Genomic DNA, 12,287 nt, shown 5'->3' with positions numbered 1-12,287 from the left:
TCCTTAAACTGAGCACTTGTGTTCTCATTAATGTATTTCTTCTTAACTGAGAAGCTGGTTGTTTGAAATTAGTAATCAATAAATCAAATAAAATACAAAAATGGTCAGACAAGGCCAAATCAGTAACAACAACAGAAGAAATATCAACACCTTTAGAAATGACCAGGTCCAGAATGTGACCTCGAAGGTGGGTTGGTTCTGTTACATGCTGCCACAAATCAGACTGATTCCTCACAAGTGTAAAACATTGAAGGCAGCTGTCAGTCTCCCCTGGGGTGGACGTCCCAGCAACTTCATCCCAAGGCCAGACTGTGCGATGCTCAGAGAAACTGTAAAAAGAAACCCAGGAGCTACATCTCAGGACTCCACAGGCCTCAGTTAGCATGTGAAAAAAAAAAAAAAAAAAAGACTGAACAAGTATGGCTTGTTTGGAAGGGGTTGTCTGCAGAAAGCCCCTTCTCTCTAAACAGAACATGGCAGCACAGCTTAGGTTTGTTGTTACACCCGCAAACACAACAAGACTTCTGGAGAAAAATGTCCTTTTTGAAAGATGAGGGCAGAGTGGAGATGTTTGGTGATAATGCACAGCAGCAAGTTTGGAGAAAAACAAACGCAGCTGATCGGCACCTACGCCTTGTGGAGCACGGTGGGGGAAGGTTTCCACCCTCTGGAGCCGGGCATACTGCAGTAATAGAGTCAAACACAAACTCTTCTGTATACCAGATAAAGACATCCCAAATTCCTTCACAAGTATGCGAGAGGCCGATAACATCATAGAGAAAACATTAAGTATCATTTTATTATTTATTTAATCAATGCTCTAGAAAACTAAACTCTCTGTTGTAGGCTCCTGTGCTAGACATGCATTTAGTCAAGTAAATGGTGCAGGTAGGCTATTACTGTAGGTATTAAAAACGTATTCAAGGTCTTTCTTACCATTTTGTTTTAAAATAAAAGCGCAATTTGCGTATTTAATTAATTGCATCTTTGTAAGAAACAGTAAGGCCATACGTAAAACAATTCAGTTGATTTATTTCAATTCATTTGTCAAATACGTACGTGAAAGCTTTTCGTAGATGAATCGGCGCTCACATTTATGCATAAACGTAATTCAATGACGCTGTATTTCGTCCCGGATGTTGCTTTTCACGCAGATTAGCTTTAGCTTCACAAAAGCCCGGGGGTCGTTTTTAGTTCAAACTTTTCCTCAAAAGAATTGCTCGTTTCTGCTTTAATCGACTGTAATGGTTGTGTTCTGCAGCATTTGTTCAATTTAGATGATAAATTAGCTCAATTTTAAGACGTAAAACGCTCTCAACATTGCGGCATTGCGATGGGGTTACCGTAAAACTCCGAAGAGGAGCGCGCAACAATTACGGGCGGCGGCGGCGGCGGCGGAATATTTGAGTGCGCGGATGCATCCTCGCTACAGTACGAGGTGCACTTGCGGAGCACTCTTACTGTACAGACTCAAAGAGGATATCAGGAGTTGGACCGACTGCGACGGGGAGAAAATGTAAACTTGAAATTTCATCTTTTTTAAATTTTTTCCCCCTTCTTAAAACTTTTTCAGAAGTGTTTTTTTTTTGTTTGTTTTTTTAAATATGTGTTTCGTCGGTTTTAAAGATTTGTTTTTTTTAAAAAATCGTACACGATGTGACCTTAATAAATTGCTGTTCAAACTTTACGTGAAATTTACACTTTCATTTGGTCAAGACATGTTAAGGGGGAGCAGAGGTTTTGGCTTTTTAGGTGTTGTATTGAGCTTTTTAATGTCAGTGTATTTCAACAGTCTTACAGGATTTACAGGGTCTCTGTTTAACTGGACACAGCACCTTCAGACACATGGAGAGCCAATCTTCATTTTGGTTTCTTGAATTACAAACATAAGGGAGCATTTGGTTTAAACCCACATGGGCACCGTTTTGACAGCTGCTCTGCATTTGTGCATTTTTGGAGGCACATTTTCACGAGTCCTGCCTCTCAGTACAGGAGAACAGCCTGCTAAGCTGTGGAAGATGAAGTCCAGAAGAGCCGGGCCTCCTGATGAGGGTTACGGCTGGGTAGTGGTCGTATCAGCCTTTTTCACCATGGGTCTTACCGCTGCTGTGCTCAAAAATTACGGACACTTCTTCCTGGAAATCCAGAGCCACTTTGGAGTCCTGACCAGCACAACCTCCTGGATTACCTCCACAACAATTGCCATGTTTCACATTGCAGGTAAAGACTTTGTCATCTGCCTTTAATTTCTTGTCCGTGTGAAAGCCAAAGGTCCTTTTGTAGTGCTTTGTTTTTTGTTTTTTTTCCCCTATTTTTCTGTCTGTCCGCAGCTCCAGTAGCCAGTGCTCTGACCTTACGGTTTTCTCAGAGAGTGGTGATGATGATCGGGGGTCTGCTGTGCACTTTGGGGTTGTTGTTGGCTTCCCTGGACCTCAGTCTGCCTTGGCTCTACCTCACCATGGGCATCCTGGAAGGTAACACACTCGGGATACACTCAGAACTTGGGAAGCGTTTCCGTTTTTTTTTGTGACGTACTCTTTCTCTTTTTAAAATTGGTCACTCTTTGTCACCTTCAAGATTTATCTCTGGAGTCACCTTTTCCTGGGACAGAAAGGAGAAAAGAAAAACTTTGCTCAGATCCCAAAACTTAGATTCTTCGTACTCCATCGGTGTTGCACTTTTCTTTTGTTTTGTTTTGCTGATTTTTTTGATTTTTTTTTTGGTTTAACAAGTGAAAGAAACTGCCTAAGAACTTATTTGACTAACTGCAAAACATGCTGAAATAGCTTGATAAAGGAGTCGAGCACACATGTGCAAAGAATTTAAAAAATCACGCAGCCTGGTTCCCTTTTTTCTAGTGAATGTGGGGAAATTCCATACATAGATTTTAGGCAGAGATGACGCTTTCAGCCCTCGTCTATTTATTAAACCACATTACGGGCTGCGTAATGAGCTCATGAGCGCACACAGGCGGAAAAAATAAATAAATAAACCCGCAGTCTCTGGAGTTTTTCCTACGTAAAAGTGGGCTGGTTAACAAAACGGGACTCCCACCTATTTAGTTATCACAGGTAAAGGTAACTGCAGTTTAATACAGAGTAAGAAGCAAAAAAAAAAGAAAACATGGCTGTTGGATTGCATTTCATATTCTTGAGGAAGCTGGTTTTACACTGGTTGAATACAACTCCTCCAATGATTAATAGAATATCTGTATTATTTTTCATTATTAGGCAAGGCAAGTTTATTTGTACAGCACAATTCAACAACAAGGCGATTCAAAGTGCTTTACAGATACATTAAAACAGTAGAAATAAAAGCATGATTTAAATTTTAAACAAAAAAGAAAGAAATAAGAACAATAGATAAAATCAGTAGTTAAAATGTGATTAAGTTTTGAAACTCAAGCTTCAGATTTGGAGCTTTATTCAAATGCAGCTGAAAATGGGTGTGTCTTCAGCCTGGACTTAAACACACTGAGTGTTTCAGCTGATCTGAGGCTTTCTGGGAGTTTGTTCCAGACATGTGGAGCATAGACGCTGAACGCAGCTCCTCCATGTCTGGTTCTGACTCTGGGAACTGATAGAAGACCGGATCCAGATGACCTGAGAGGTCTGGAAGGTTCATACTGGGTCAGGAAGCCACTGATGTATTTTGGTCCGAGACCATTCAGAGGTTTATATTCCAGCATCAGAACTTTATAATCATGGTGGGGTTTTTTTTCCAGCAACTGAAATGAAGAGTGACAGTTTTCATCCTCTTTTTTTCCCAGGAACAGGCATTTCCTTCTCATGGATCCCTGCCATGAGTATGGTGAGCCACTACTTTGCACGATGGCGTCCCATCGCCTATGCCATTGCCAGCTCAGGGGAGTGTGTCTTTGCTGTCGTATTCAGTCCCTTCTTCAAGTGGCTCATTGAGATGTACGGCTGGCAGGGTGCTTTGCTCCTCATTGGGGGCCTTCAGTTGAACATCTGCGTGTGCGGTGCGCTCATGAGACCCCTGGAGACGAGCCACAGGTCAACAGAAGAAGGCAAAGACAGTCTGGAGGACGATGCGCTCCCATCTGAAAGAAAGAGGATCTTCCAGTGTTCCCTCCTGAAAAAAACTGAACTGCTTCTCTATATCCTGTTTGCAATCTTTGCAGCCGCAGGCTTTTTCATCCCCACTCTCTTTCTGGTGCCCTTCGCCAACAGCTTGGGGATTGATGAGTACTGGCCAGCCTTCATCCTGTCTGTGCTGGCAGTAGCAGACCTGGTCGGGCGGTTGTTCTGCGGGTGGTTTGCCAACATGAGGTTTGTGAGGAACCTGCAGCTGCTCTGCATCGTGGCCACTCTGCTCGGGGTCATCTTACTCCTGTTCCCCATCAGCCACAACTACTGGGCCATCCTGGTCTTTGCCTCGCTCTACGGCTTCCTGTTCGGCTGCGTGGTGGCCATACATGTCACCTCTATCGTGGACATTGTGACCCTGGAGGGATTCGAGAGCGGTCTGGGCCTCTTAATGCTGTTCAGGAGCATCGGAGGCTTCGTAGGTCCGCCTGCAGGAGGTGAGAAGTTGGTGTGGCTCTGTCTTCTTTCTTTGCTTTGACTGATGGAAGCTATGGCGTTATCAACAGGATGGTTTCTTCTATTGTGGCCTGAATATAGTTTATATAGAATAGTTATAAATAGTTATTTGACTACGGAAGATAACTGGCAACATCAGATATATCTCGTTATTTATGTTGTTTTAGGGCCAGAAATGCGTCTATTATGTACAAATATAGGTCTAAGTATTATTCCCTCTCATGTTTAAAACAATACTATGTTGTGTGCATTATTAAGGGGAATTTAAATATGACCTCACTACACAGCACGTTGTGTTTGACAGGATCAGGTTTACCAGAAGAAGAAGAACCCTTTTTTTTGCACACACACAATTTATATAAGTTATTAAGGAATTAAAGGCCAAAACAATACAGTCAAAACTTTTTTCCCCAACATTTTTATTGGCAAATATCTTCAAAGAAAGAAAAATGGAGTTGACCTTTAGTGTCTGATATACGCTACAACTGAAGGCACAACCGGTGCAGCCCTTGACACGCACTCGGGCGAGGAAAGATTGACAGCAGCTTCAGCTGTCATAAAGAAAATGGGTTTAACTCCTCACGAGCCATTTAACTAAACCTAACCATTATGTCCATTATTCATGCAAGATTGACCTCCCAGTGTGCATGGTTCTCATCCATGCACGGCAGTAGCTCCACACGCTGCTGCGGGATCTGAGGGACAGACTTTGTTTGAGTCACACGGACAAGAGAAAAAGCCCATGTGACTGTGCACGTGGATGACAAGCTGTCACCACATGAGAGGGCCCTCAGAGGAACCTCACTTTAAATCATGATGTAACATTTTAGCGGTGCAGTGTCCCTTTGTTGGTTCTTCAGATTAGTCCAAAGGGAAACCTCTGAGAATGATAGGATGTGTTATCATGATGTTTGGTAGAAAAGTCCATTTCCTCATCTTTATTCATATGAAAGGAGGTGATACGTTGCTTATGGTAAACATGATACCTAAGCTTTGAACTCGAGCTCGAAAAACGAAGAATTCCAACTTGCTTGCTTTGACAAAGTGCAGATCTCTTTTCATCTGTAGGTCTTTTGACCTACAGATATTTAAACCAGACAAGCAGTGTTTGTACATAAATTGTTTTATGAGGATGACTGTCATCTTTGTTGTTTGTGTCAAACAGTGCAGTGTTGCCAGGGGGATGTCACGCTCCCGTAGGCCTATGTTTAGAGAGGGAAATGTCCCATCACCAGCAGGTTTTTGCTAACATCTTCTCATCAGAAGCCACCAAATTCAGCCTAAAGATTTTTGACACTGTTCAGGCGAGACAGATATGCCGGTGTGCACAGCTCTGGTCTTCTAGCTCTTGTTGCGGTTTGATAGATAGACTCGACACTGCATGGCGATTATGAACCGAGGCTGGCATCACATCAGAGGGACATCATCAGTTGGGATCATCCTAAAAGGAGGAATTAATCTGTGTCAACTCCTTCCTTTTGTCCAGACTGATATTTCAGTTCTGATCACATTTGTCACAATGAAAACGACAAAAAGTCGTGTGAAATATTCTTATTATCTAATGAGTGCTAAATCAGCAGTGAAATAGTTGATGTGCTAAAGCAAGCCTATTCACATTATAACTGTTGATCATCATTACAAGTTTCTTGGCAAACAGCACCTTCTGCTGGCCAGCAGTAAATAGATTTGAGGCAGGGGGGCTTCCTCTCTGTTTACGGGATTGCTCAAACGATGTTTATCCCAGGCTCGCAGGGGGTTGGAGTCCAGAATGTGTACATATTCTTCGGTAATATCTGTCAGCAGACAGCCAACGTTGGGTCAGACAGTCCCTGACTTTCAGTCTTAATTTGTCAGCGGTCGAGAAAGTATCCGGAACCTGAAGTACTAAGCCAACACGGCACCAATACTCCTGTGGAAGTTCTTCAGTGGAAGTTGTCCCTGTGACGCCTACACTGCTACATTAATGCCGTCGCATTATGTGCGCAATGATGTAAAAGTAGAGAGAAATGATTTTGCTGTTTTTTAGATGGAGGCGGAGCTCCATTTCTCAAATTGAAGCCTAAAATGTCATCGACTCTGTGGATATTTGGTCAGTTTGAAAGTCGGAAAATTGTCTGTCTTACGGCTCTCTGAGACCCATCACAGTGTTTGTGTCGTACAAACAGAAGTGATATTAAAAAGTATGAAGCCAAGCATTTAAGCTGTACCTCTGAGTAAGATCAGCACTTAAGTTCTGTAGTTTGGTGCTGAGCTTAACTGAAAGAAATAAAGTAGATTGTGGTTTTGTAAGTCCAGCAGACTCAGCAAAAAGCTGGGGGGGGTGTCTCTCTACTTCTCTTAAACAGAACGAACAGTATTTTCTGTTTGTTACTGATCTAAGGGAATAAACAACAAAAAGAATGCTGATTTTCTGGCTTTTGCCTCTGTGATCAGCGCTTCATCTCACACAAAGTTCCTCTTGTTCTTTGCACTAGGATGTGCCTTTGCTCATTGGATCATCTGTAACAGGAGGCGTGTGTTTGGTACATTGACGTTAGTTTTGGGGGGGAAACTATGCGGAGCTACTGGCTTTTTTTTTTTTTTGGCGTACGTACGTTTTAAGATTTTGTGACCTTGAGGCCCCTGGAGGTCTCTGCAGACGAGGAGAGCGCCAACACCCGCTGGTGTCATGCGAGTGCTTACAAGAACCATCTGATTGCTGTGATGGCAAATGGACTTTTCACATTCGTCATCATCATCTCTGATGCAATGTCTGAACCCCGTTTTTGTCTTGTAATTTCCCACCTGAAGAAATCTCTGGAAGATTTCCTGTAAATACTTGTTTTTAAACAGGCTCCAGATACAGCGCGAGTATAAATAATTGTGGGCTTCACTGTAAATTGTAGTAAATCAAAGCAAATATTTTTTACATACCTCAGCTTTGGCTGGAACCTCATGTGTGCACACTGCTCATTCATTCCTCCCATTGTCGTGAATACCACGAGGGAATTTCTTCAAGTCTGACAACGAGGATTCACTTTTTCTCAGTTGACTGAGCTGTTGAGGAGTAGTGATCTTGAAGGAGTCTCACTGGTAATAGACCTTTTAGAGGAAGCAGATGTTATGTAAATAATGGAGGCTTTCCTGTCACATAGGTGCCAGATAGTCTGAGCATTTTGCCTCCAGAGCTCGATCTACAGGAAGAGAGAACATGCTTATCATTATGTTTTAAGCATAGACAAAGTGATGGAGCAAAGCATTCTGTTTACATCTTGGGTTGAACACCCTGGGGACAGAAGTGCACCGCCTGCTATGCTGTTTTTCTACATCTGTTTGACAGACTGCGTGAGTACATCTGATCCCTCTTTATTCGGCCCCGGTCTCACAAATTTCCATAAAAATTGCTCAGTGACCTCGAAAACTGCTCAGTGACCTTTCATTATTATCACAACATTCCGCGCAAATATAATGATGAAGTAATGATTCTTTTATGTGTATTATTATTATTTCCAAAATGTAACCGTGTCATCAGCACATTCTGCAAAAACCATCTTCTGGCAGTCGTTCGGAGATTTAATCTAATGGTGATTCGGGTGAATGAACTTTTAATCAAGCAGAAGAGATCCATACCCACTGAATTCGACTCAGTCCAAGTCGCTGGAACAGCCATTGCACACTCACACTCCCTCCCGGGGTTAATTTAGAGTCACCGATTAACCTGACATTACGGATTTTTGGACAATGGGAGGAAGTCGGAGCACCCGGAGAGAACCCACGCACACACGGGGAGAACATGCAAACTCCACACAGAAAGAACCCAGCTGGGATCCTGAAACATCCCATAGTTAAGCTGCTATAGGCCTCATCTGTCACATCTCTCCTCACTTTACTCTCTTTCCCCCCCTGTTTAATTTCTCAAATGATATTATGTACATGTGACATTATTGTGGTCACATGTACCGACAGGTATCCTTTGAATGGTGTTACGGTGTTTGTTGTCCCCTCTTTTCTGTCCTCTCAAACCCGAGGCGAGGCGGATGGCCACCCTTCCTGAGTCTGGTTCTGCCAGAGGTTTCTTCCTGTTAAAAGGGAGTCGTTCCTTTCTACAGTCGCCTCAGGCACGCTCAGGACAGCAGAATGGACCGAAGACAAGTTTCGGTGCAATCTGTTGGTTTCCTTAGCTAGGAAATTGTTTTTGAAATGGCTCTATATGAACGAATTGGATTATTTTTAAATGGATTATGATTACAATGGATTGAATTCCAATTGGCTTGAATTAGGCAATGACATTTGATGTAATTTGGCGCTATATAAATAAACTGAATTGAATTGAATTGAATTGATTCAGATAGGAAGAAATGTTGTGGTGTAAATGCAGGGAAAAGGTTGACCTGCAGAATCCCATAATATGCCTCACGGCTGATCAATTATACTCATTTGCTGTCTGTGTGCGTGTCAAATTCATTTCCTAGATGTTTGAGACGCTGATTGAAGCAAAGACTCAGTAATTAAAATTAACTCAACATAAACTCAACATACCAGAAGTTGTTTTGAATGAACTTCCTCTTGTTTCTCATATTTGTTTTGGAGCTGTGACAGAGACTTAAAGCAAGTGTTACATAATATGGTTAAAAAAAACAAAACATGTATCAACAGCAAATACAAGCAAATGGAGAATATCCCTGAGCAGGCTAGAGCCTTATACAGTATCGACCAAAAGTTTGGACACACCTTCTCATTCAAAGAGTTTTCTTTATTTTCATGACTATGAAGATTGTAGATTCACACTGAAGGCATCAAAACTATGAATTAACACATGTGGAATTATATACTTCACAAAAAAGTGTGAAACAACTGAAAATATGCCTTATATTCTAGTTTCTTCAAAATAGCCACCTTTTGCTTTGATTACTGCTTCGCACACTCTTGGCATTCTCTTGATGAGCTTCAAGAGGTAGTGACCTGAAACGGTCTTCCAACAGTCTTGAAGGAGTTCCCAGAGATGCTTGGCACTTGTTGACCCTTTTGCCTTCACTCTGCGGTCCAGCTCACCCCAAACCATCTCGATTGGGTTCAGGTCCGGTGACTGTGGAGGCAGCACCCCATCATTGTCATTGTCCTGTTGGAAAATAAATGATGGTCCAACGAAACGCAAACCAGATGGAATAGCCGCCGCCGCTGCAAGATGCTGTGGTAGCCATGCTGGTTCAGTATGCCTTCAATTTTGAATAAATCCCCAACAGTGTCACCAGCAAAGCACCCCCACACCATCACACCTCCTCCTCCATGCTTCACGGTGGGAACCAGGCATGTAGAGTCCATCCGTTCACCTTTTCTGCGTCGCACAAAGACACGGTGGTTGGAACCAAAGATCTCAAATTTGGACTCATCAGACCAAAGCACTGATTTCCACTGGAAATGTCCATTCCTTGTGTTCTTTAGCCCAAACAAGTCTCTTCTGCTTGTTGCCTGTCCCTAGCAGTGGTTTCCTAGCAGCTATTCTACCATGAAGGCCTGATTCACACGGTCTCCTCTTAACAGTTGTTTTAGAGATGTGTCTGCTGCTAGAACTCTGTGTGGCATTGACATGGTCTCTAATCTGAGCTGCTGTTAACCTGCGATTTCTGAGGCTGGTGACTCGGATGAACTTATCCTCCGAAGCAGAGGTGACTCTGGTCTTCCTTTCCTGGGGCGGGCCTCATGTTAGCCAGTTTCTTTGTAGCGCTTGATGGTTTTTGCGACTGCACTTGGGCACACTTTCAAAGTTTTCCCAATTTTTCGGACTGACTGACCTTCATTTCTTAAAGTAATGATGGCCACTCGTTTTTCTTTACTTAGCTGCTTATTTCTTGCCATAATACAAATTCTAACAGTCAATTCAGTAAGACTATCAGCTGTGTATCCACCTGACTTCTGCACAACACAACTGATGGTCCCAACCCCATTTATAGGGCAAGAAATCCCACTTATTAAACCTGACAAGGCACACCTGTAAAGTGAAAAGCGTTTCAGGTGACTACCTCTTGAAGCTCATCAAGAGAATGCCAAGAGTGTGCAAAGCAGTAATCACAGCAAAAGGTGGCTACTTTGAAGAAACTAGAATATAAGGCGTATTTTCAGTTGGTTTACACTTTTTTGTTAAGTACATATTTCCACATGTGTTAATTCATAGTTTTGATCCCTTCCGTGTGAATCTACAATGTCAATAGTCATGAAAAGAAAGGAAACTCATTGAATGAGAAGGTGTGTCCAAACTTTTGGTCTGTACTGTACATGAGTAATGAAACCAATCAAAGTCATTTTTAGGAACTGGAACGTGATCATTTTCTCTGATTAGCTTTGAAACATTTGAACAGGGCAGCTGAAGGGGCACAAATCATCTCCGGAACAGGGTGTGATTTTCCCTTTCTCTTTTTGCCAGGCTGGCTGGTGGACCAGACAGGTGACTACAGCTCTGCCTTCTACCTCGCAGGCTTCTGCCTCATTTCATCAGCGGTGTTTGTCCTCCTGGTGGACCACCTGATCCAGAAGAGGAAAGCTTTGCAGGATGAAGTGTAGCCGCTTAGCCAAACAACAAGAGGACCAGGAAACAGGAAAGGCTCAATGGAACACACTTATGGAATTTTCACCTGAACTCGATGTGCCAGTTCACCTGTTTAGCAGCTTGTGTGGTGCTTGGCGTCACGCAAGCAGCTGGATGATTTGGCCTAGTTTTATTTGTGGGGCAGGTTTAGGTCACCGAGTGCATGTATTTTTTTTAATGGTGTAATTTTCTGTATTTCTGCATAAGTATACCCTAAAACTTCATAAGGTAGTAGATAAGGTGACTGCATTATCCGATATTGCATATCTATAAATGAGGGGGGGGGGGGGGGGGTTGTAACCTGATTGAGCAGCAGTAGCATTTCAGATCAGTACTTCCCTTAACTGTTTAAGTCCTAGTTTAAAGGAGGTTCAGGCCATTCCTCCTTGCAGACCAGCTTAATCTCTTGGATTTTTCCTCACATGAACTGCTCCCCTCTGCGTCCTTCTACATCTTTATAGGAATTTATCTGCTTCAAAACCTTTTTCTTACTTAACCATCTGTCTGAAGAACGACTCGTTTTTAGAGTCGTCGCTCTGCTGCACGACCAACTTTCAACTCGGATTCAAGTTCATTGAATTCACTGCTGTGATTCCCAACTCAGTTGTTCTGAGTGCTATTTTTTTTCTCAGCGCCAGCACCGTTTTTTTTTAACGTGTTCCCTGTGAGTAGAGAGCACACGCAGATGCCTTGAGAAAAAGTGCTGCTCCCCGTCTTTCTTTTTTCGGACCGGGCTGCCTTTTTTTGTTGGAAAAATCTCGGTGCCTTCCAAAAACACTCTGTGTGCCTTCACTTGTCACCATGCCTTTCACACTGGTAACCGGAAGAAATAGGAGAAAAACCTGGTCTTGTCGGAGGAGACCGGTTGGACACTAAGTGTTGATGACAGTCTGTCTCGCACAAAGACTCTCTGTGGCTCGAATGCAACACAAACCATCTAAAAGAAGCCTCACGTGAAGCGGTTTGGTATTAGACCAAAAATATACCTGGAATCTTCTCCTTCTTATAGAAGCTCCTGCACAAGACTGATATTCATTGAACCGTTTGTGACAGACTGTTAGACACACCGAGTCAGACACATCAGTCGTCTGTTTGATGCTCATTGTGAAATACAGAATGTTCAACATACACTTTGGGTAAATGGGCTTCAAATAATGGGA

The 12,287-nt window shown here is 42.7% G+C and overlaps 1 protein-coding gene across 1 annotated transcript; it reads left to right on the top strand.

The window, feature by feature from the left end:
- The first annotated feature begins 2,018 nt into the window (after positions 1–2,018).
- On the top strand, positions 2,019–11,372 carry LOC142382839 (monocarboxylate transporter 13). Its single transcript, XM_075468964.1, has 4 exons — positions 2,019–2,220; positions 2,331–2,474; positions 3,770–4,546; positions 10,966–11,372. Exons 1-4 carry the CDS (start codon positions 2,019–2,021, stop codon positions 11,100–11,102), a joined length of 1,260 nt encoding a protein of 419 aa, XP_075325079.1. The 3' UTR covers positions 11,103–11,372.
- The last annotated feature ends 915 nt before the right edge of the window (positions 11,373–12,287 follow it).

This window comes from Odontesthes bonariensis, chromosome 6 (genome assembly GCF_027942865.1).
Source record: "Odontesthes bonariensis isolate fOdoBon6 chromosome 6, fOdoBon6.hap1, whole genome shotgun sequence".
Taxonomy (NCBI): Eukaryota; Metazoa; Chordata; class Actinopteri; order Atheriniformes; family Atherinopsidae; genus Odontesthes; species Odontesthes bonariensis.
Note: the sequence above shows the minus strand (reverse complement) of the source record. Positions and strands in the feature narration are given on the sequence as shown.

Coding starts and splice junctions, on each gene's coding strand:
- LOC142382839 (XM_075468964.1), top strand. CDS start 2,019: ATGAAGTCCAGAAGAGCCGGGCCTCCTGATGAGGGTTACGGCTGGGTA. Junction 2,221..2,330: donor TGCCATGTTTCACATTGCAG/GTAAAGACTTTG, acceptor GTCTGTCCGCAG/CTCCAGTAGCCAGTGCTCTG. Junction 4,547..10,965: donor CGTAGGTCCGCCTGCAGGAG/GTGAGAAGTTGG, acceptor TCTTTTTGCCAG/GCTGGCTGGTGGACCAGACA.